Source organism: Notamacropus eugenii, chromosome 1, assembly GCF_028372415.1.
Source record: "Notamacropus eugenii isolate mMacEug1 chromosome 1, mMacEug1.pri_v2, whole genome shotgun sequence".
NCBI lineage: Eukaryota > Metazoa > Chordata > Mammalia > Diprotodontia > Macropodidae > Notamacropus > Notamacropus eugenii.
The window spans coordinates 570216045-570242510 of NC_092872.1; the positions used below are offsets into that span (position 1 = coordinate 570216045).

Here is a 26466-nt window from a genome sequence, read left to right on the forward strand (position 1 = left end):
CTTTCTACAATGTACAGATGATCCAATTAATGTATAGTACAGTAGTTGGAACTTATACTAAAGGCTACCTTCTATTATTTTTTAACATAAACAGTTAATATTAAATTGTTTGATGAATTTAAAATATAAAGGCACAGAAATGGATTTTCACATTTACAAAAACATTTTTTGGTTAGTACACACAACAGATGTAAACTCAAATTCCTTCTACGCTGGGGAGAAAAACATTTCAAATATCTGGCTATAACTATGTAAACTTTTACCAAGGCAGGTTCTCTAAAAAGACATAAACTGAAATTACCCTACCTTTTCAGGTAAATCACTCCCCTCAATGTACTCTGTGTCAGCCAAACTGGACCACTCTCTTGCCTGCCTAAATATGTAAGTTATTTTCATACCTCTAAGTTTTTGCTCAGACTTCTCTTCCTAGAATGACCCCTGCTCCCTCTTCTCATTTATTAAATTGTATCCATTCTTTGAAGACTGTCTCAAAAGACCTCCTTCAAAAAATTACCAGCAAACCTCAATTACCATAACAATCTTTCCCTTCCTGACATATAGTATAGTGCTTTTTACCTCTCTAAATTTACTATGCAAGTAACATTGGGTGTTTCAATCTCTGTGCTAGTATCAATAACTCTGACTGTGAGTGACATAAGAGAAAGGATAATGTCTTACCTCAAATTTATATCTTCAGCATCTAATATGATTCTCTGAACACAAGGTATATTATAAATGTTAATTTTATTATATTGAGTATTAAGATTAGAAAGGATGACTGATAAAGAGCAGATCAGGACACAAAAAGTAAAACTGGGCAGTCAACAAATATTTATTAAGCACTTATAATTTGCTAGGCATTGTTGTAAGTACTGAGTATGTGAACAAAGGTAAAAGCACCTACTCTCAAGAACTTCACAGTCTAATGGAGATTACACGTAAATAAGTTATATACAGGATTTATGGAAAATCATCAACAGTGGGAAGACATGAAAATTAAGGAAAATTGAGAAAAACTTCCTGTGGAAGATGGAATTTTAGCTAGGACTTGAAAGAAGCCAAGAGGTGGTAGAGATGAAGATGGAAAAAATTCCAATCATGGAGGACAGTCAGAGAAAATTTTCAGAATTGGAAGAGCAAATGTCTTGTTCAAGGAAAAGCAAGAAGGTCAGTGTCTCTGGATCACAGAATAAGTTAGGAGGGGTATAAAGTGCAAGAAAATTGGAAAAGTAGGAGCTAAAGAGTAGATTATAAAGGACTTTGAATGACAGCCACTGGAGTTTATCAAGTAGTATGTGTGTGTGTTGGGAGGTGGGGGTAGTTTGAACTTTATGAAGATCACTTTGAAAGCTAACAGGATGAAGGACTAGAATGGAGAGAAACTTGTATAAGTTGGTAGACCAATCAGCAGGCTATTTAAAGAGTCTAGGTATGATGTGAAGTGGGGAGAGCCTACACCAAGGTAGTGGCAATGTTACAGGAGAAAAAGGGGCATATAGGAGTGATATTGTGAAGGTAATAGTGACATGATTTTATACTGGATTAAATATGGGGGGTAAGAGAGTGAAGAGTTCATGATGAAACCTATTTATTGTGATCCTGGGTGACTGAGAAGACGGTGGTAACTTAAAAAATAATAGAGAGGTTAGGAAGAAGAGAAAATTTTTGGAGAAAATATAATGAGTTCAGTTTTGGGACGTGTTACATTTTTTTCTATTTTTAGTCTTTCACCCCCAAATGTCCTTGGTATAACTTGGTTTAGATGGACATCTTGCTAAGCTTTCCTTAGGCTAGTTTTGCCCTTCACCATTTCTTTCTGCTTTATGAGAAAATGTTACCAATAATCCCATATTATACTTTTTTTCTAATAAGATTTTACAAATTAATTTAGATTCTAACTCTGTATGGGCTTCAAAAACCACCTCTCTCTTAAGGCAAGTAGGCAAACTGTCTAAGGTACTTTCTAAGCTCTTTTTTCTAATTCTCCTAGAAATTCAATTACATGGTTGAACTTCTGGATGAAATTATTAAAGTTGGTATCAAAATCATTTCTGTTGTCCACTTCTTCACATTTTTTTCCACAGTCTGTTTGATTTAAACCATTTATTTTAGTTGCATGTCATATCTTTTCTTCATTACCTTTTTCTTATTTTTTCTTGCAGCTTTTGAATGTTTTATTCATTTTTTTGATGTGTTTCTATTATGGAAAAGAATGTTATTAGCAAAGTACACGTAACCGGGAATAGATTTGCTGAAGATATCTTCAAAAGTGTAAAACCTCAGAAAACAACATGGTGGATGGAATTCAGTTCTTTATATCAAGTCCTTTGTTAAAAAAGAAATGAAGAAAGAAAATAAAAAATAAGGTGAGGCCCACTTGATGATTTATTGCGGTAACACGTCCTTGGTCGTCGTCTTCTTCTCAGGTGCCTCGGGCCTCTCAAGCTCTTGGCTGCCTTCTTTCTCCTTCACCCACAGCTCCGTGAATTTCTCCACCATTTTATCGGTGCTGCTCTCTTTGGCCACTCCTGCTTTCTTTCCTCGTTCTTCTATCTCATTTCTGCATTCTTCAAATTTTGCCTTAAACTTCTGGGCATTCTCCGCATTTAGGAATCGAATTGCCAGCACTTCCGGCTTGGGGCTTTCATCCGCAAAGTCGGCGTGAGTGCTCCAGACCCAGGCCCGGTCACAGCCCACGCTGGGCTTCAGCGCCATCAGCGGGGTTATATAGTGATTCGCACAGATCTTCAGCGTTTTGTCCCTTCTCATGAGGAGGCGAATCGTCCCTTTCTTCTTGTGTTTCAGAAGCTTCACGTCCCCCGTCCCCCGCTCTTTCCATTCTGGAAGGCCATTCGAAGTTGCAAAGCGGAACAGCTTGGCTCGCATCTTAAAGAGCACGTCTTCATCTTCTTCAAGAGTCTTAATCTGCTGCGGAGGAAGAGACACTATGGGCTCAAACTGCGGGTCATGGTTTGAGTCACTCACGTTCTCCGTGGGGGTGTCCAACTCCTTAGTAATCTCGGCAGCCGCCATTGGAGAGGGAGGTGATGTGGCGGCGGTAGTGGTGGTGGCGGCGGCACAGGAAGTGGAAGCGGCGGCACAGGAAGCGGAAGCGGTGGCGGAGGCCGGTCGGGTCAGATGCGTACTTTCCTCTGGCGCCGGTGTCTACCACGCAAGCGCGCCATCCTGTGCCCTCCACCCTCCCAGCGTGGGGAGACATCTTCTCCCTTCCCCCCCATTTCATTTCTGATCATCGCTCTAACAAGCTGATGGTCAGATGACCATAGATTACTTTTGAATCCCCAAATGCTGGTCCCCAAAGGAAGCAGAAATAATACTAAAGAGTACTACATTATCAAGTCTACAGAGAGGAAATCTGAGGTAGAGGGGATGAAATTTCAATGGCACTGAACGACTCATTTGTAAGGTATCCATAGGAGGCAAAGGTAACAATTATAGAAATTTTACCTTTACTGACTGAAAAACATCAACAACTGACCAACTATGTGTCTGTTTCCCAATTAATCCATAATCTTATCGGGGCCATCTCAATATAAAAGGATATTGTTAGAAAATAAGCAGACTTTCACAAATACTATTCAAAAACAGAATAAATCTTTACGAAACTGAATAAAAATGGAGAACATATAAGAAACCATGTGCTTACTGTTTGTTGATTATGAAAATGCATTCAACACAGGAGAACAAAGTGACCCTTTAAAGGCTCTTTTAAAATAAGATGTCTCCTATTCATATACCAAGATTGAGATTCTATAGATGTCACAATAGAAATACTCAACATTAATGATTCTGATAATAAAGAGGAGGAGAGGCAAAAAATAGGCAGATGTATGACTGGCAAAATATTTGCCACTGTGGTTGAGGAGCTATTCTGCAGAATGAGTCAATCAACAAGTATTTATTAAGCACTTATATACTAGGAACTGCACTAAGTGTACAAGTTACAAAGAAAGGCAAAAACATAGTACCTGCCCTCAAGGAGTTCGCATTTTAATGGGAGAGACAACATAGAAATAACTTTGTTTAGACTATATAAATGCCAGGATACCAAGAAATCTAGTAGAACTGCATCATAAAGTTTGTGAAAGGGGATAAAGTGTAGGTAGAAAAGAGACAAGTTATGAAGAGATCTGAAATGTAAACCCTGTGAATGGTGAGGTCTTCCAGATATTCTAGTTTGCACATAGTATTGTTTTCATTCAGTCTACAAGACATTATAGAAACTCCTGCAAGAGAGTTCATTTAAATGAATTTCACTTGTCTGTCCACACAGGAAAAATCACATACATGAAAAATTTCAACATGCAAATAATTTGGGGTCTGTCTAATAAATGGACAATAAGCAAGGTCTAGTGTAGAAAGGAGAAGTACAGGATAAATTTCCTTTGGGAAATTGCAAAACACTTATACTGAACCTAAATCTGCCACAACAAAAACTGTCCCTATTTCCAATTCAAAGATTTTAGCAGTGTTAGTGTAAATCTGTGAGAACTTGAATGCCACTAACTCCAAATAACTACCAAATATCACAGAGAGCATAACGAAAAGGCAAATAGTAGGTGTGAAAGGGTTGCCTCATGTAACCAATAAGAAACTCCGATAATCAGGACATTTAAAAAAGGATTTCCTAGGATGTATAATTAATCAGGATTGTATCAGGCATGTTCAGTGTCAAAAGTGGCTACTAATGTTGAAAACATATTTGGAACACATTACATGCCATTATATAAAATACATTTATGAGAAGACTTGGACAAGAATGACAGATGATAACAAGACAACCTGCATCCTGGGAATTGGTGCTATTATTATCTTCATTTTTTAGATGAGGAAACTGAGGATCAGAATGGTTAAACAACTTACCTGATTCTTGTCATACAACAAATGTGTAAAGTCGAAAGCAAAGGTAATAATACTAGTAATAATAGCCAGCATTTATAGAATGCTTTATAGAGAGCACTATATCTCTATTATCTAACTTATACTCATATCAGCCCTGGGTGTTAGGTGCTATTACTATCCTCATTTTACATATGAGGAAGCTGAGGCTGAAAGAGGTTATGTGTCATGCCGAGAGCCACATAGTAAATGCCTAAAGCAGAATTTGAACTCAGGATTCCAAGTTGAGCTCTCTATCTACTATGCTACCTTGCTGTCTGATCTTCCTTCTGAATGTTTTAGTGAATTTACATACTAATTGGAGATAATAAAATATTCAGATTAAATTGAAAAGCTTAATACTTATAAGGCCTAAATCAAATCAAGACATAAAAAGCCTAAATTAAGGGACTTTGTTTAAATGCTGTGCTTGTTAACAAAGAATACACATAATCCTATTCAATTGCTGTAATTTGCATTCATTCCAGTATACATGATACATGATAAATGCATAATACAAAACTCTCTGTTGTAGATTTTTGGCCATTGAAAGAAACAATTGTGCTAGTTATTTTCTAGATCTTTGGGGAAATGGATAAGCATGGAAACATGATTCACTGTCTAATTTATTTTCATATTGAGTTCTTAGGGATGCTTTCTTTGATCTTCATTGTCAATAGCAGTTTTACACTGACAGAAAACTAACATGATATCTACAGTACTTGCAAATATGTGTATATGTATATATACCAATGTACATGTATGTATATATACACATATATATGAACATGTATATTTCCACAATACTTTCAAGATATTTAAGATGAATGAATGAAAAAATCATTTTAATACAGTACTAAGGACTTTGGTAGCAAGAACTTTCCTTCTTGGGTCTTCAGTAGCTGTGGCTCTGATACCTGTAGGATCAATTGCCAACTGTATCTTCAATAGATTTTGATTCTCAGGGTGTAAGTTGAAGATACTGAGTTGGAAGAAAGCTTGATCACTAGGCTTTTGGATTCAGGGTCCTTAGTTATCTCCATCAGGGTCTGAGGCAAAGTTGCAGTCAGGTGGTGGCATTGGTTTGACTAGCCTGGCAAACACTGCCTCTTGACTCTCCCTCTACTTCTACTACAGGTACAGTGGTTGCCTGACCTAAGAGTGTCAGTTGGAAGGGGTGGCTAGTCCCTTCTTTACAGGAGTTGCTTCCTCAGACAATAGCTGTGAGGGCTGAGCTGGAAAAGGTGTTAGTATTCTGATCATTCTTGCCATTCCCAGGTTCCTATTCTTAGATGTGTCCTGTGGCAGTTGGTCAGTGGTTAATGGCTAGTGGTTATGAGAAAGTAGGGCCCCGTCTTCACAATGATTTCTCAGTAATGTCTGTGGGATACCTTGTGATTAAATCAAATCACTTTAAAACCTTGCATTAATAATTTCTTCCAACCAAAGAAAAGTAGCATGTAATTGTTCACAATGAAATCCAGGCTTGTTTCACTGCTTACTAACAGATTAGGTCATTGTCAAGACAATAACTTAATGGATTGTGAGATCAAACATTTCACTTTACCATGAAGGGAACAGATATGCCTGATAGCACAATGAATGTGTGCATAAGATTTTTAAATAGAATTTTTCAGCAAAAATGTGGAAGGAAAATGAATGGACACACAGCACAAAAAAACCTAGAACTCTGGGAGCATATTCCATTTTGAAAATTATCTGAAATTATATACACAATAAAATATCACATTAGATGGGGTTTTAGTTTATACAGGCTATCACAAATAGTGTGCACTACCACAGAAGTAGCATACGTGATTCGAAAACTATTTTTCTACCAATGTGTTTAACTGATTAGTAATCAACACATAATTATATAACCCCTAGTAAATTAATCATCCAATTTGTATTAAACATTTATGATGGACCAGGGCATATAGTAGATGCTGTGAGGAATACAGAAAAATATATGATATACTTTCTGACTTTAAGGACTTTGTCATATACAGGAACAAAGAAGGATTTTAAATAAGAAGAAAATTAGTCAATACCTCTACTTTAAGGACCAGTGATTTTATTGATATGAAAATTTCTTCCATAAAAATAAATTACAGAAACTGAATTGGAAGGAACCTGAAAAAACCTTTTCCGTGTCATACTCAAGTAGGAACACAGTTAAAAGATCATTAATGAGGAGGAACTCACCACTGACAGTGGTTCTTAATTTTTTGTGTATCATGGATCCCTTTCCAAAATGTTTATAAATGCATAAAATAAAAATATATAGGCTTACAAAAGGAAGTTATATGTTAGCGACAATAAAGATATATACTTTTTTTCCATCCAAATTGATAGGCCTGTTGAAAGAGTCCATGAAACCCTTGTTAAAAATCCCTCATCTAAATGAATCCTGTTCACTGTTGGATAGCTCTAATCATTAGAGGAAAATTTTTCTGCCCATCAAGTTTGTTTACTTCTTTGAAACTTCTTTCTATTGCTTCTATTTCTGACCTCTGGGGCCCTATTGAGCAAGATTAGTCCATTCTCCAAACAAAAACTCTTCAAATATCTGAAGACAGCGACCATAGCCCCATCTCCTCTTCTCCAGATTAAATATACCTAATTCTTCTAGGCAATCCTCTATAATCCCAACCCCTCTATACTTTTGCAGACTATTTTCTTGACTTAGATAAATGACAGACAGACAGACAGACAGATAGATGGATAGACAGATTGATAGACCAATAGAGAAATAAATAGTTTGGTAGATAAGTAGATAGGTTGATAGATATTTCTAGATATTCTAGGCAACCATTTAATGGTGACCTCTTCTATTCAAACTTTCTTAGACTCTTCTGTCACTGACAAACATAAAGAACATATAAGCTTTACTAGATAACTGGCATATCCTTTGGAATGTAAAGGCACTAGGAAGCTAAGATGATGGACTAAAAGAAAATAGTACAGCCTAATTCCTCACTAAACCTCCATAAAGATCTAGAAATGTACCAGACTGAATTCTAATCTGAAAACACAAGAAAAACAATCATAGTGAGTGATTTTCCCATCCCTCACCCCCCCCCCCCCATCCACTATGGCATAGAGAAACAAAAAGAAAGGTCTTTCCAAAACTGAGGATGGGGTATGGACAGGAGGGCTCTCTGTGAGGAGTATTCTGGCACCCAGAGACTGAAAGAGCACCAAGAATGGGCACCAAAACAGGAAGCTCTAAGGCAGAAAGAGATCCCAGGGGACCCCTGAACTAATACAGTATGCAGAAATGAGTACCCTCTGGTATTTCTGAAGTCCGCCACCCAGTTTCAGGTCATAGAGGACCTAAAGTCCCCACAGAACAAAAAGACTTTCGTGAAAATATAGCACATATGATATACATAAATACCAAATGAGTGATGACAGAAAAAAATGCTAAAAAACCTCTATATAGGATGTTCGTCCAAGAAGGCACATCTTAAGCTTGTCATGAAAAAGACTGGAAGATCCATAAAATGGTTACTATCAGAGAAGATTTTGGATGAGGATCAGAGAAGCAGCATACATGTAAGGGTAGGAATTCGTTAGGTAGCTACCTGTTTAGTGTATAGAATGCTAGGCAACAAGATGTGGGTTTGAGACCTGCCTCAGAGACATACTACATGTGTGACCCTGGCAAGTCACTTAACCTCTAGTATCTGTCAAATAGAATAATAATAGTAACCCCTTCCTGGGGTTCTTGGGAAGATCTAATAAGACAAGCTCATGTAAAAGTTTATTGGGGTATGGTCTGTAATCTCCATCAGTGGATGGAGTAATCGCATTAATGAAATTATTCCCCTTGAAATATTCAAGTAAGTTTAGTTATTATTATTATTATTGTTTTTAAAAAACATATAGTAATGCTATCTTTGATAAGGGAAACACATGTTTTATAACAAAAGAACAGATAAAACTCAAACAGCATAAAGAAATTTTGTGAAAACCAATTTTTAAAAAATGGGGCCAACACGAGAATAAGGGCCTAAATTAATTTCATAGGTAGCATGTGTTCACCCAATTTTTTTTTGGGGTGGGGAGGTAAGGCAATTGGGGTTAAGTGACTTGCCCAAGGTCACACAGTTAATATGTATCAAGCATCTGAGACCTGATTTGAACTCAGGTCCTCCTGATTCTAGGCTCTATTCACTAAAAAATAAAATTAAGGTTGTTTTTATCGTTAACACAAAATTGACTGGATCCTGAGTAAAACAAATATGTATTTTAAGTTTATCAAAAACGGAAAAGAAAATTCCTGGAACTAACAAACAGATTGTTGTGTATGTCTGCCCTTCATGTTTGAAGAGGACCATGACATTAGGAAAATGATGACATGACATGCAGTTCATTTTTATTTGAGTGAGGGAGGGCTGTGCAAGGTCACTAGCCTCTTTCTCCTCCGGAGCCATCTGGGTTCAGTGGCCAGATGTTCATCAGGACTACTGGAGATGACCCAGTATGGAATGGGAGACCCTGGCCCCTTTAGGCTAAGGCCTGTTCAGGTTGTCACTTTGAGTGAGGTTAACAGCCATTCAGTTAATACATTTCTCAAAGAAGTGAATCTAGGGATGGCCCCTTTAATTTAAAAAAAAGAGAAAAAAGTCACACTGGAAGGGGAAAACCCTCCAGGTTGCTAGTGAAAAGAGAAACAGTTACAAATTGACATTCACTCTGAGCCAGAAGGGCCCAAGATATAGCCATTAAGTGGTGCTTGGGCACCACTATTATGGTTCAATCTATGGAGCTAACAAATGGATTAAGCCTTGTGTATAAGTTGAATATATGGCTTCTTACAAAATTGAGTTTCAGGGATGCAAAGAAGGACCCCACTTACTTATTATGCGTTTAAATCTTAGTATCATCTAATTTTATAGTTGCAAGAGAAGCTAGAGAAAGTTTAGTCTAACTTCTTATTTTAGAGATAAGGGAATTGAGGCCTACATCAGGAAAGAGATAGGTAAGATGCTTTTTAGCTTAATTTTTCTATCATTATTAAAATGCAAAAACACCTCACCAAAGGATACTACTCTAAACTGGTATTGCTATTTATTTTCTATAGCAAATTGACCTGAAATTCCGTTCAAATTTAACTTAAAACTGCTCAAAGAAAATACTTTACATGGCTTTAGATTTGACTATAAAATAAGTAGCACATTTATTTTATTTCTACCCTTGCAGTTTGTCAGATTTGGGGGAATAGTAGGAACTAAGTAAATAAATATTTACTGTTTGATGGTTGAATTGACTGAATAATATAAGGGAGTCTAGAAAAAGTAGAAAAGTGCTGCTTGTTTGCTAGACCATAAAATTAGAGCTGAATTCTTAGAAACCTGAGGTTTCCTGACAATCTCGTAAGGGTCTATATAATTCATGGGGAAAAAGTCTATCAGGAGAATACTATGATGATCATTAATGTCTTATTTAAAATTTATTATCAAAATAACTCATATTCATTGATTGTACAAGATACTAAGCTATTTAACTATCAGAAGGTACAGAGATACAGCTGAATGCCCACCCCATGCTTTCCTTCATGAAGCCATATCCCTTTCATCCCTTTCATGGTTCAAAGCAATAGAGTTAAGAGATTTGATTATTCTTTATAAGTGCTTAGATCTCTTCCTTGTGGCTATAGTTAAAGTACTATGGCTTTTATTGCACAGTAAACTTTGCAAAGAAATTGAATCCTCTTATATCTGTTATTTCAAAACGACTCAAAAGAGTACTATAAAATCAATGAAAACAGCAATAAGAAAATTCCATTTATAAATTTTTGGTGTTTCTACCACCACGATAAGACCACCCCCCTTGTCATACAACAGTAATAAAATCACTATGACTTATCACTCAATGAATATTTATTGAGGACCTACTACGCTCCAAATACTGTGATTCCCCAGATTGCGGATGCAAAGAAGTGAAATAAGTCCTGCTCTTAAGAAGCTTAAATTATATAGTGGGAGACATGTAAATATATATGAATATCACAAAAATATAAAAAAGAGATACAAGATGATTTGGGCAGGGAGTACAATTACAACTAAAGGCATCAGGAAGTTCACAAGGTGGCTCTTGAGCATAGTCTTGAAGGAACCTAGGGATTCTCAGAGGTAGAGGTGCATTCACTGCACTATATGAGACCAGCTTGATCAGATAATATGGAACAGGAAGGGGAAAAATGTACAATGAGCTGGAAAGGAAAAGAGTCATGTTTTTAAGACTTTTTGAATGGCAGAGGAGTATACCTTGAGTTCTAGAGCTAATGAGGGTCAAAATGAAGGCATTGGCTATGTGAGTAGGGAGAAGGGGATATATACAAGTGCTACCAATGTGACCACTCTGTTCTTGACATTTCTGGACTGCAAAATCAAACCCCTACTGCTATCTTATCCTAGAACTTCCCTCAGTACCCAAGGCCCCCTCACCTTGGAACATCTTACTACCCTAAAGCCTGATCATCTTGGAATATCCTTCAAAAAGGACCATTCCACTTCTACCATTGGTGAGGTCCTTCTGGCTCTTCTGTTTTATGAAAGCACCAGACCAGCCCACTTTCCTTCCCTTCCTGCCCCCATTCATGAATTTCTGGACTTAAAAATCACACTTCATCTCTTTCCTTTCTGGATCCTCCCACATTTTTCATGTTTTCTTCCCCTATTAGAATGTAAGCTCTTTGAAGGTAGGGACTACCTTCTTGCTTGTATTCTTATCCTCTGTCTTAGCATCATATGCAGAACATAATAAAAACTTAATAAATGCTTCTTTCCTTTCTTATTGAAAAGAAGGGTCAGTACAGAGCCATGGAGTCCACAATTGGTGGACATGACTCATAAGAAGATTTAGCAAAATATCACAAGTCTACAGATTTAGAGCTTGAAAGAAACTTAGATGTCAATGAGCACAAATTCCTCATTTTATGGATGTGGATGCTAAAAGTCCAGTGAGGTTAAATAACGTTCCAAATTTTCTCCCCATTTTTTCCCTCCTCCCACCCTGAAATGGCATGTATTATGATTACCCCTTCCCCCACTCTGCCCTCCTTTTTATCATCCCCCCTCTTATCCCTTTCTCCTTTACTTTCTTGAAGGGCAAGATAGATTTCTATACCCCATTGCCTGTATATCTTATTTCCCAGTTGCATGTAAAAACAAATTTTTAGCATTTGTTTTTAAAACTTTGAGTTCCAAATTCTTTTGTTCTTCTTCCCTCCCCATCCACCCCCACTGAGAAGGCAAGCAATTCATTATAGGTTTTACATGTGTATTTATGCAAAACACGCCCATAATAGTGATGCTGTGAAAGACTAACTATATTTCCTCCATCCTATCCTGCCCCCTAATTACTCTATTTTCTCCTTTGACCCTGTCCCTTTTCTAAACTGTTTGTTTCTGACTACCTCCTTCTCCACTCTGTGCTCCCTTCTATCACACCACCCCTTTATCCCCTTCCCCACTACTTTCCTGTGGGGTAAGATACTCAATTAAGAGTGCATGTTATTCCTTCCTTTAGCCAAGTCCAATGAGAATAAGATTCACTCATTTCTTCTCACCTTCTCCCTTTTTCCATCCATTGTAAAACCTTTTTTCTTGCCTCTTTTATGTGAGATAATTTACCCCATTCAATCTTTCCTTTTCTCCTCCTAATATATTCTTCTCTCACCTCTTAATTTTATTTTTTAGATATCATCCCTTCATATCCAACTCACCCTGTGACATCTATCTACCTACCTACCTACCTATCTATCTATCTATCTATCTATCTATCTATCTATCTATCTATCTATCTATCATCTATCTATCTATCTGTCTGTCTGTCTATCCATCCGTCCATCTGTCCGTCCATCCATCCATCTGTCTTTCTTTCTGTCTGTCTCTTCCAAATACCCTAATACTGAGAAAGGTTTCATGAGTTACAAATAGCAGCTTTCCATATAAGAATATAAGTGGTTCACCTTTAGTAAGTCTCTTATGATTTTTTTTTCCTATTTACCTTTTCATGCTTCTCTTGATTCTTGTATTTGAAAGTGAAGTTTTCTATTTAGTTCTGATCTTTTCAGTGAGAATGATTGCAAGCCCCGTATTTCCTTGAATATCCAAATTTTCCCCTGAAGGATTATACTCAGTTTTGCTGGGGTAGGTGATTATTCATTTTAATCCTATTTCTGCTGACCTCTGGAATATCATATTCCAAACCTTCCAAACCTTTTAATGTAGAAACTACTAGATCTCGTGGATTACCACAATACTTGAATTGTTTCTTTCTGGCTGCTTGCAGTATTTTCTCCTTGACCTGGGAACTCTGGAATTTGGCTACAATATTCCTAGGAGTTTTCCTTTTGGGATCTTTTTCCAGAGGTGATCAGTGTATTCTTTCAATATCTATTTTACCCTGTGATTCTAGAATGTCAGGGCAGTTTTCCTTGATAATTTCTTGAAAGATGATGTCTTGGCTCTTTTTTTGATCATGGCTTTCAGGTAGTCCAATAATTTTTAAATGACCTCTTCTGCATCTGTTTTCCAGGTCAGTGGTTTTTCCGATGAGATATTTCACATTGTCTTCTAATTTTTCATTCTTTTGGTTCTGTGTTATAGTTTCTGGATTTCTCATAAAATCATTAGCTTACATTTGCTCCATGCTAATTTTGAAGGAATTATTTTCTTCAGTGAGTTTGTGGACCTCCTTTTCCATTTGGCCAATTCTGCTTTTTAAGGCATTTTTCTCCTCATTGGCTTTTTGGATTTCTTTTGCCATTTGTGTTAGTCTATTTTTTAAAGTGTTATTTTCTTCAGTATTTTTGGGGTCTCCTTTAGCAAGCTGTTGCCTTGATTTTCATGATTTTCTTGCATCACTCTCATTTCTCTTCCTAATCTTTTCTCTACTTCTCTTACTTGATTGTCAAAATCCCTTTTGAACTCTTCCATGGCCTGAGACCAATTCATATTCCTCTTGGAGACTTTTGATGTAGGAGGTTTGACTCTGGTGTCCTCCTCTGGTTGCATACCCTGATCTTACTTGTCACCAAAGTAAGATTCTATAGTCTTGAGTTCTTTTACAATGTTTAGTCATATTCCCAGCCATACACTTGCCCAATTCTTATTTTTAAGGCGTTGTTTTCCTCAATTAGCTCTTGCATTTTCTTTTCCATCTTGCCAATTTTAATATTTAAGGAACTGTTTTCTTCAGTGGATTTTTTAAAAATTCCTTTTCTCTTGGATTAATTCCAAGTTTTCTAAGTTATTGACTCTTCATTCATAATTCTCTTGCACCATTCTCATTTCTTTCCCATTTTTCTTCTACCTCTCTTATATGATTTTTAAGCTTCTTTTTGAGCTCTTCCACAAGTTCTTTCTGAATTTGAGACCACTTTTCTTTGGGGTTTGGTTTATAGGTGTTTTGACATTGTCATACTTTTCTGAGTTTTGTATCTTGGTCTTCAGTTTTACCATGATAAATTTCTATGGTCAGATGCTTTGTTATTTGGTCTTTTTCCTTTGTTTTAAATTTAAGCTCTGCACCTGGGGTGGAAGGGACACAGTCTCAACTTTCTTGTCCCAGTAGCTGTAGGCCCTGGCTATATACCTAGTGCTGCCCTTAAGGTACCCTGAGGCCCCTAGGTGACCCTTGTGTCAGATCCTGTGCTTAGTGGGGTGCAACAGAGAACAACTGGTACTGCTGGAGGCTATAGGGCTATAAGGATCTGGCACCTTACCTGGTGCTAAATTGGAGGTCCTAGTGGTGTCTGGCATGTTCTAAGGCTGGGTGGGTTATTTCTACATTTCCTGGGGCTACCCTGAAGAACATGGAAGTCACTAGAGAATGCCTGTTTGCCCTGGACTGTGCTGAAGCATGTGGAGCTCTGGTCTACTTTCTCATCAAGCTGGAGGATGCCTGTTTGCCTGAGGCTACACTCAAGCACAGGGATAGTTCTCTGAGCTGAAATCTACTGGTTCTTTGGCAATGCTAAGGCATGTGGGAAGTCCTGGTGTTGATGTTTGCCTGCTCCAGCACAGGGACTCAGGATCTCCCACTACTTTGCTGAAGTAGGACTGACTTCTGGTTTGCTGAGAGGCTTCCTGTCGTGAAATGTGCTCCCCTTTTACCCAAGTGAGACTGACTTGCTGAACTTCTAAGTTTCTTGGGCTAAAAGACTGGTAGAGACAAAACCTTCTAAAAGTTACTGTAGTGTTGTGCTTAAATAGAATGAGTTGTCTTTGGAAGTCATGAGTTTTCTCACTGACAGGTTGCAAGAAAAGCCTGAATTGCTACTTGTCACAAATCATGCAGAGGAGATTCTTGTTTGGATTAGAAGAGATTTGAGATCTGTGGTTTGGATTGGAAGCAATCTGAGATTCTGTGCTGAACTCCGTATAGGAAGACACCAGAGGAGAATTTCAATGAAGTTTTAAAGGAGAATAAAATAAATGTGCATAGCATCAAAAAACCGAGGCTATAGGGGCAAAGGTGTTGGCAAGGGGGTAGGCAGTTCAGACAGTGGAATGGCAGGTAAAATTACAATTGGATAGAAGGTATTCCAATCCTGGGTCTCTTAAAGGTTGAGCAGGGGGAGCTGCTTCTGGAAAAGCTGTGTCATAATGAAGAAAATCTGAAGATGGTCTAAGGATAAATATTTCAGAGGATCTAAAGAACATGAGAGTGATGGCCTGGAAAGGGAGAGCAGAGCACCAAAAGGCAATGCCTGAGGACAGTGGTTGCTATGGTGAAAGTACCTCCTGGAGAAGGGAGGATTTGTCCCCATCCCCATCATGTTGTCACCTTATAGTGAACACCCTGTAGCCTAATACTTGTGATAGCCCTGACATAAAACCTCTATTTAGTCATGCCAATTAATTAACAATTTATTAAGCACCCTATATAAATTGGGCATTGCACTAGGTCAACATATTAAAGGCATTAAAAGCGCCATAGGTTACAGTCTAAACAATGCTACCCCTTCACTGGCCAGATTTCAGGAATATTACCCATTTTCACATTATCATATTTCCCATTTTTCACATTACCCATATTCCCAGCCTTTATATTCAGAATGATAGACATAAAAATCATCATTCTTGACAACTAGAAAATGAGAGATGAAGAGGTTTGAATCAGAAAATAAAAACTAGAAAAAAGAAATGTGTCAAATTAGCACTACGTACTACCAAAGAAAACATACAGAAACACCTTGACTTAAGCCTTAAATCTGTTTCCTTTCAGTGAGATACATACTCATTTCCTCTTCTAATAAGTCGCCTTTCTGGTAATAAAACTGTACCACAGATGACTGTGCTAGTGAAGCAAATATCCCTATATCTCTATGGAAATTTTTAGACAAATAATTTAAATAACATCTTTCCACACTGGTAGTAGATGAGAAGCCAGAAGAGTCAGGATCACCTTGAGAGTACTAGGTAAGAGCATTCATCACCCATAATATCACCACATGAATGAGTTCATCTGTTAGCTCCCAGTACAAAATGAACCTCATAATTTGCCATGTACAGATGTTCGAGAAATATGTCAAAAAGGGGATCAAATTCTCCACATGTAGCCCATGTAAATAATATCCAAAGCCTCATTTTGCACAATCATTAATGGAGGCCTATTCAAATATATTGCTGTGAACCTGCATACAAATGGTGGCAATAAGAAGAGGAATTTTACCAGATTCGGAGACTGTCCTGTGGTATATGTCTGGTTCTGAATGCTTATCATCAGCTGGAAATCTAGTCTTTCAGAAACATTTATGCATTTACATCCTCAAAAACTGTTTATCTCAATTCAAAAGATCACTTATTAAAGCTTATCTATGTATTTGCTTATTTGTAGCTACTTATTAAGGGAGGTGAATGTCAATATTAAGCATTTTTAGTTCTTGAAAACATTCTAAAATGAACTTCACTCATTGGAAATTCTTATTTCTTCTTTTTACAAGATTTACCTGCATAATCAAACGTCAAAGAAGATTTGTGATTTTGACCTTTGTCATCCCATTTATCAGACTATTAACTCAGCTTCACATTCATTTTTAAAAGGTTAGAGCCTCCTTTGCAATGCCTACACTTCCAATTAAAATGAATAATACACAGACCTCAGCACTGGAGTTGCTGCTCTTTGCTAGTACAGATTTTTAAGAGTTCTTTGAGAAGAGAAATAGAAAACTTATGCAAATAAATTGCAAATTAATACATGGGGTTATCTGTATTTTTTAGGTATTAATAAGAATACATGTATAGCTTTCACAATAAAGCTATGTTAAATTTCAAGTATGTTATAATGTCATAAGCTAACTACCTTAATAGAGATTTTTATTTTAAAATACTTCTACATTTTCTCACCTAGATACAAAGCAACATATTTTCCTTGTATTTTCTGATGAAATTTCAACGAGAGGTGATTTCCCACAAGTTCTAAAAATGGCTTTTGGGTTAACATTGTGTTTCATTCTGTATTTACAGCATAAAACAATTTTCTCATAAAACTCGTGCTAATATATCAAGTCTGAAAGGTCAGAGAGTAGGTCTTACTTTTGTATTCCAGGTGAAAGCCAGCTGCTGCCACGCTAATATCTGATTGAAAGTGCAAATAGAGTTGATTGGAGGTACTGTTCAGCAGTGCTGGCACAGTAGTACCTGCAAGAGACAAAGTCGTTTAACCTTAATTACAATTCAGGCCACTTTTAAACATTATTTTTTCACACGTGAAACATTTGAATAGACCTTCTTATTCCTATGAGACAATTTAATTCTGTTCTTCAAATACCAATTATTTATTAACATGGTATATAGACTACTGTCCTAATGGGCATATAGATATTCTAGTAGAAGAGATAAAGGAAATACTCCCAATAACTTTAAAAAACAAGGCTGTAATATAATGAATAGATAAGGAAAGAATCAAAGAGAGTAGAACAGGAATCTAAGAAAGGAATGATCATTTATATTTGGGGAAATTAGGGAAAATTTTGTGGAGACAGTGGTCTGTAAACTGAAACTCAAAGAATGAGAAGGAGACTTCTTTGATGGGAGAACAAAACATAAAAGGATATAGAGTCAGCTTTGTACCATGCAGAGTTCAGTGGATAAGATGGTGAACTTTGAATCAGGAAGACTTATGTTCAAATCCAACCTGAGTAGTTCATAACCCTAGGTAAATCACTTAAACTCTCTGTGCCTCAGTTTCATTATCCATAAAATGAAGGGGTGGACTTAATGGCAGGACTGATCCCAGTATTTTCCAATTGGATTGTAGAAAACAGAAATAAGAGTAGAATATGCTAATGCTAAAAAGATATTTTGATAGCTTATGGAAGGCCTCAAATATCAGTCAAGAATTGTTTTTAATATATCTATCTTATTATTATCAGAAAATGCAAAAGACTCTTCAGATATCTGTTTCTCTCATAGTATCCGTTTTCATTATTTCTGTTGTTCAATATCCATTGTGTGTCCACAGGAATTTTTAAAACAGTTATCTTCTTAGTTCTCCTCCGGATGTTTTCTAAACATACCATGACATAGAGAACACATGCTGAACGTTCAAAATCATACAAAAACCACATGGATGCTTATTGCTTATATGGTTTATTCTCTATTTTGGTTTCTTTTTCCATTTTGAATGTTTGCCTTTTCTATTTAGTCAATTTGACAAGGCCATCAGGAGGAAAAACATTTCAAGACCACACAGAAGTCTGGCTGGGGATAGTCATTCGGGGAAGATGTTCCAATGCATTATTCATGGGACATAGCTTTTGACTGGTAACCTCTTTTCTATTCCCACTGTGACTAACACTGAATGATGTTCCCACAGAGGTCTCTGAATGACTTCAACCAAAACTGTGTGGAAAAGGAAGGTATATATTAATTTATATTGAATACTTAAAATGCCCTAGTTCATGTTATACCAACTGAAGAATCAGTAGGAGACACAGAGGAGCTAAGGTCATATTTGAAAAAAGAAATTAGAATACTGAAGAAAGTTTTGCAATAGGAAAATGACAAAAAAGGAAATTCTCAGGATAGTCAAAGACTTAAATTATAAAGTACAATAAAATGGGTTCTTTTAAAAGTGATAAGCAAAGTAAATTATTTTTTGGTTATAATACACAGATGAAGAAACCTTTATTAATGCTTTGCATTTTGTAATATTATTAAAATGATCCTTTAACTTTAATAAGGAAGCACAATTCAATTAATTGATAGAGATGAGTTATTCTTTGGAGGAAACTGACAATGATTTTAGGGTAGCTACTTCAACAAAAATCCCAGAGTGTTAAGTCAAAAATGAAATAACTATGTAACAACTATAAAATAATTTAAGAAGATAAAATAAATTCTCTTCAACAAAATGGTACTATTTCTGCTGATGTTAATCTCATCCTCTAAACAATATAGTGATGGATCTTAATGAATTAGGGAGTTATAAAATAGCCGTTTACTGGCCAAATTTGGTGAAGAGGCTCTTAGTCAGTAGCTAGGCTGAGTTTCATAGGAACTCTAAAGTTCTTATAGTGTGGTAGGTTTTGCCCAAGCTTGTGCAATGATGACATGATCTTCAAGAACCAACAGTCATCTTCATGAGGTATCAAATTAGGACTTTGGTGCATAAATAATTTCTTATATACCTTAAGTAAGTTAATTTATACTTTTTTTTTCCACATTACCAAATATTTACATGTTAACTTATACATCAGAAGGATTCATGTCTCAATTCAAAAGAAAGGTGTTTACCCTGGAAATATTAGTGCTAGCTAAGTCAAAACTTTTGAAAGTTATGTTTTCAAAAAATTTCTTTCTATGTGCAAATTGTGAAAGAAGCAGGATAATTTGGTGCCAGGAACACTGGAATAATTCTACCTCCACAACATCCTTCACATTCACCCCTTTCTCTCCATTTTTAATATAAGTACCATACTTTGGGCCCTTACTGTCTTTCACTCAGACTATTGACATACAATATTCTCTTAACTAGAACACATCCAGTCTTCCCTCCTTCTTGTTATCTACTACATAGCCACTAAATTAATATTCTTAAAGAAGATAGGATCTTGTCACTCCCTTGTCCAAGAAGGTTCACTTATTCCTTCTAGATATGAAGCCTAGTATCCAACTCAAAATTCTTTGTTAGGCATTTTAAATTGTTCATAGTCTAGCTCCAGGTTTATTTCCCATAATTCTGTCTCAAACACTCTGTATACATTTCCACTGTACTAGCAGCATGCTGTTTCTTGTAAACATCATTATCTTTACTATCTCTGTACCTTTGTACTGGCTGCTCTGTCTCTTATACATGCAAGCTATCCTTCAAAACATAGCTTATCTCCAGGTTCTAGTGCTCTTGCTTCCAAAAATTATTGTTATCTATTTTGTATTTAATTTCTGTGTGCATATATGTAGTGTTTCCTCCCATAGAATGTAAACTCATTGAGAGTAGGTACTGTTTAGTTTTTATCTTTGTATCTCCAAGCTAATATAGTACGTGGCATATAGCAGAACTTGAATGAATGAATGCATGAATACATGCATGAATGAAACAATGGGACACAAGACACTAGAGTTATTCTGATTCTGCCAAGCAATTAGTTGGATGATATTGGGCAAAATCACTAAAGGTTTCTTTTCCTCAGTTGTCTTCTTTCACAGATAACTGTTAGATTGGGTGATCTGTAAAATATATGTACAATTTTATGAATAATTAAAATATCTTTACTCAAAACTTGATATACATACACATATATATACTTATATATTACATATATGTGTATGTATATACATATATATGTATATATATGTATGTATATATATATACATATATATGTATATGTATACATATATCCATATATAATCCTCCCAGGGATATATATTATACACAGATTCTTCCAACATATTGAAAATTAATAAAATTTTCCGTAAGACAGTATCAGTTACTATAAACTGCTTCAGGAAAAACAATACTATTTATGATAGCTAAGAATGGCTTGTTACAGTATTTTGAAGCCTGTAATGTCACTTTTGTGAAAGTAGACAAGGAAGGTACAGGGAATAGTTTCTTATGCAGATTCTTATATTTGTTGATTGAGCAGTAAAATATTCATATTCCCTCTTACATTATAATTCTATGTACAGATTAAAGCAGTTATGTATTTGATACTTAAATAACCCTTTTACCAACTGATGTCATCACAATGAGAGAGCAAGCAAGACTATGGCATATTTCTGTCTGGAGGAATTTAGCACCTCTATTAGGGTGCTGGTATTGAGAATAGAAGGGAAAGTATGGATAGGACAGAAAATGATGACGGCAGATTGATGAATGACAGAGAAAAAGGAGAGGTTGCCTCTCCTTCCTCTGATTGGCTGGTTCTTCCCAGAATTTCTACTTTTAGGAAAATATCCAGGCCAGTCATTTCTCCATTCCTCTCCAGGACATACTCCTTTTTTGTATTCCCAGTGCTTGTACAGTACCTAGCACATAGTAAGCCCTATTAAATGCTTTTGGACTTGATTAGGATAAATCCAAGACCTCATCTATTGTCATGACGAACTCTTTCTTAAAGTATGAAAGTTTGAAGATGACCTAGATCAGAACTTAGTTTATGGTATTTCTGAGACTAGATCCTCCAGCTTCCCAGGCTCGAAGTGCAGCAGTCCTTCACAGGCCTGATCCCACTAATGATTAAGTCTGAAAGCTTTAACCTGCTCAATGTCTGACCTTCTTTGGCAGCATCCCTTCCAAGGAGATGTACCTATATGATTGACTTTGACCTGCCAACCTCATACTTCCTTGTAGTAGAGATAATAGATGTGGGCCACCACAGCTGCCTCAAGAACCTCACTTTACAAGTGAGAAACTACAGGTCTAATGAACTAAAAAAGAACCCACCCAAAATCATGGGAGAAGGTCAATAGTTTATCAGAGCTGAGAATACAGCCTGATTCTTTTTGTATGGATATAGAACTCCTAAATCTGTTATCTTTAGCCCTGCTATCAGTCCTAGGCTTTAGCCCCATTTTTTCATCGGTTGTTCTATCATCACCCAATACTCTATGTCTAATTTATGCATTTGTCATATTTTTTCTCTATGTTCAAGGATTCACTTTATCTTTGTTTTATAAATCTCCATGTACCTATTTCATTATCCCTACTTTACTATAAGCTCCTCAAGGGCAAAACTTATTTTTTTCAACACCACACCTCCCTCAATACTTCCCACACTTCCTTGCCCAGAGGAAATACTGAATAATTTTATTAAATTTAATTAAAAACAAATTTCCTTTTCTCCTTATTCCATCTTTAAAAGTGATTCCGTGCCTTATTTTTGTTAATGCTTCCATCATTTTTCCCTAGTCATTCAGAATTGAAGCCTGAGTTGTTTTGATTCTTATATGTAGCATCCTTCAAATGGCTCTTCTTGCTTCAACTCTTTGCTCTTCAGTTCATCCTATGATGACCACCATTTAAGAAACACCATCTGGATTATGTCACTGGATAATTATGTAAGCTGGTTCAATCAGCTTTTCAAGATGTGCTGGGATTCTCATCAACCCCACACAAAATTCCTGTACATGAGGATGTAAAAAGAGTTGATGGGGGGGAAAAGATATAAGATGTTCATGAAAATGGTCCAGAATTAAGTAGTTTATAAATATAGCCTTAGGAAGTCTAAAATATTTACTAAATAAATATTCTTAGAGAAATTCTAGAATGCATGTTCTATTACACAATATGCTAAAAGACTTGGAAATTGAGTGGATGAAAAGTGAATTTCCATCTCCACTTTTCATATTTATTACAACAACAACAATAAAAGGTGCACATTTTTAAAATTAGGGAAGCAGTACATTAAACATCCATAGAGAACATAAAAAACATCTCAAAAAGCATGAACTACTTATTTCCACAGAAAATTGCCTTTAGACAAAGCATAGACATTCTTTAGCTTTCAACTGAATGAACTATTTCCTCTAGATACTCATCGCCCCTGTGTATTATTTATTTTCTTATCTTCATGTCTGTTGATCTCTTTGGAGTTTAATGTAGAGAACCTTGAGGGGTTTGAAAGAGCCCTTATCAAGAGTTCCCCTCCTCCAAGGGAGAGTAGCTGACTTGAGGAGTTAAGTGATATATTGTTCTCAGGTGCATGTCCTTGAATTCGGGTGCTGAAGTTCCAGGAATCAGGGCCCCTGCTATACAGGATAACATTCCGATAAAGAGGCCCTGAGGCCTCCCTTTCTACTCATCACAATCTGTTCTGTTTCATGCCTCAATGGCTACCCTTATAGTTTTTTACTATTTAAGCACCCCAACCCCTAATTTATTGGCTCAGATGTCCAGAATAAACTCAGCTTGTTCAGACTGCTGTGTCCTGCCTGTCTTTTCATCCTCACTCTGTGAGCCCCGTAACCGCCCCGGACCTGCTGGACTGTGCTGGCCGCAGCAGTTTAGAGGTCAATGTCTTCATTTAATGTGTCATTTAATTTCTAAAATGTATGGGTTTTTTTTTTAAAGCTGATCAGAAGTTACATGTTGCTAATATAAACTTCAAATAAGGACCATATTGGTAATAAAAAACTGAATATTTGATTAATTTATTTGAATAACTAAGATACCTTAATACTTATCTTCAATGGAATTCAGTCCTTCTTAGGAGTCTTCAAGATAAATTTCAAATCACTTATTAATTGAAACATGTTTTATATCTGAAGGACTAAGAATCAAACTAATCTCACATACACACATGTGCATATACAGTCTCACATATTCACATGTATACGCATATACACATATCCACTATACTGCTACGCAGCATGAAACTTTTTTTTCCTATTTCAAATCCTATGAAAAATAGCATCTACTTAAGTTGAAATCTCACCTCTATGTCCCAATATGGGCTAGGTAAAGTTTCCATTTCTTTACTTATTGAATCTAATTACTACTTATGGTGATACTGAAATCATGGTTAGAGCATGGAATGCAAAGTGAATCTGCCATTTACAAGCAATCTTTTCCCAGGACTAATCTGTAAATGAGTTGGAGAGAAAGAGAGCTTTTCTTTACTGCTTCTACTGAAAACAATACATGTTAGTGCTTGGACATTATTCCTGTGTGTGTGTGTGTGTGTATGTATGTGTGTGTGTGTGCATGTGTACATATTTCTGTTTTTCTGATTGAAAAAAGGGAAATTTTTTTTAGGCTTTTACCTAAATGACTAGATTTATTTTTTTTTTCCAAAATGAATCTGATGTTCTTTATGTATATGGCACAAATATTCTAAACTCTACATGGATCGTCAATATCTTCTTATCATCATGAGATTTAAGCTGCTACCAACTCAAATGACAACTTTATAAATACTCCAAAAACCAACGAATAACTCCAAGGATCCTGGCAATTTTCACTGTTATGTCAAGGAGGAGACAGCACTGCTTGGGAATTGTTACCAAAAGTACCTGAAGAGGCAGCTATCATGTGCCACTCCTCTATCTCACTTTCTCTACCTGCAGAATCTATGCTTCACTCTATTCAAGAAGAAGACTGTATTTGATGCTTCATGAGGAAATAAAGGGAAAAAAAATTACCCTCCTTGAAGCATAAATAGTAAAATTTACAATATCAAAGAGCATCTTTTCACATAAGTATATATTTTTATTTAATTTGATATGGCATTTTGATGTATGTTAAACAATAATTTCTCAAGTAAATGCTTACTATTAACTTCATATCAAATATAAGCTGATAAAATTCATTAATACAAATGATAGATTGTATTCATGTAATTAAAATTCAAAAATTATATAGGCAAAAAGAAATGTGAAAATTTAAACAAATTTTAATAAGTTTTTTCGGGTGTACCATGGCTATTTTTGCAATTGTTTGGAAAGTTTAAGTTCTGTGGAATAAGAATTGATAGTTATATTACCTGAAAAACTTCCAAGTCTTGGTGCAGTCATATCTGCACCATCATAGATTTCTAGGGAATCCCAGTTTTGTTCTGTGGCAAAGCTGATTACTTGAATCTGGAACATAATGATATTAGGTTAACTGGTTTTTTTTTTAATGTAAAGACTAATGTTAATTAAATAAATATTCTTCATGAAATAAAGAAGGAGGATACAATATAAGTAACATCAAAGCAAGTAACCATGAATGAAAAAAAAATGAACCATATCATTAGAAAGTATTAAGATAACCCTAATCAAGGATAGACACATGAAAGATAAAGTATAGATATTGACTAGACACAGATACAAATATCATAAAAGTAATCCTAAAGAAAGAACCAAGAAAGAACACATTTGAATAGTACATGAAAATGTACATGTAGATGTAGGTATAATGAACGAATATATCATGAAAATTATATAATACAGTAACATCAAATAAAGCAACCAAAGATGGACATGTACAAGATAAAGCTGTAAATATAGATGTAGATATAGTTACAATAAATAAAATTACATAAAATTATAATAGTTAAATAACATAAAATAAAGTAACCAAAGTTAGATGTGTGTGAAATACAGAGAGATGGAGAGATTTAGATAAAAGTAGTCAGAAGTCTATAAGTATATAGACTTAATAAATTGCAGAAAATATAATAATCAATAGATTTGGCCTTCCTCTGCTATATTATTTTTCTAACCTACAAATAAGGATTAGAAGCTATGAATGGAAACAAAAAATACTAGAAAACAAATTATTTTCCACAGATTAAAAAAGATATCAATAAACTACTACAAAATCCTGAGCACAAGCATTCCCTATTTTGTAGGACAAGAACTTGCCTGAATTCCTGATCCCTCCGTGACTATGATCTTCCATATGCAGTTCAAGTTGTTGCCATATGGCTCAGGATAACCAGGGGAGAGGATAGTGCCTCTCCTTTGTGTGAAATTGCCACTGCAGGGAACTAGAAAGCATTATTACATTTAAGCATATTCATAGTTTGTGAACATAAAGTAGAATGTGATGTATTGCTTGGGTTTTTGAAAATGTGATCCACTTTTAAGAGGGTTTTCAAAGGTATAGTAATAATGCACATTTGGCAGGTTTTAATCAATATAGAAATTCAGCCATATTTTCTTAATTTTTAAAAACCAGCTGATATTTGCTCAGCTAGTTATATTTAATATATAGGCATAAATTATTTTGAAGACTAACCAGGATGGTCTATAATTACTAAAAAGAGTACTGTTTAGAATAATTAATCTAACACAGTTTAAGAACTTGGTATTTATTATTTTATATTAATTGTTATTTACACATATATAATATACATATAGAATGTATAGAATAATTATAAAATAATTATTTTGTATTAATGGAATTTATGAGCAAAACCAGAGACAAAATACTCCTAAAATGTACAAATGAATTCAAAGGACTAAGCATAATTCTGCCAGAAGCTCTTACATAGAATGAAGCAAACAAGTCACAAGTAACAGTACCATTATTATTTGTTCCGAATTAGCATATGACTTTCCAATAATTCATCAGCACAAACTTATTAAAGGGATAACACATAAGAGATCTATCAACATA

General features: G+C 35.7%; 1 protein-coding gene and 1 pseudogene across 1 annotated transcript in view; both read right to left on the reverse strand.

The window, feature by feature from the left end:
• The window catches only part of CSMD1 (CUB and Sushi multiple domains 1), a 2598423-nt gene that overhangs the window by 352496 nt on the left and 2219461 nt on the right, over nt 1–26466 (reverse strand). The window contains exons 35-37 of the mRNA XM_072634370.1: nt 25710–25834; nt 24845–24941; nt 17454–17558 (exon numbers count right to left, since the gene is read on the reverse strand). Coding sequence (XP_072490471.1) covers nt 17454–17558; nt 24845–24941; nt 25710–25834 — 327 coding nt within the window. The remainder of the gene's footprint in view (nt 1–17453; nt 17559–24844; nt 24942–25709; nt 25835–26466) is intronic.
• On the reverse strand, nt 809–3091 carry LOC140520437 (ran-specific GTPase-activating protein pseudogene; annotated as a pseudogene).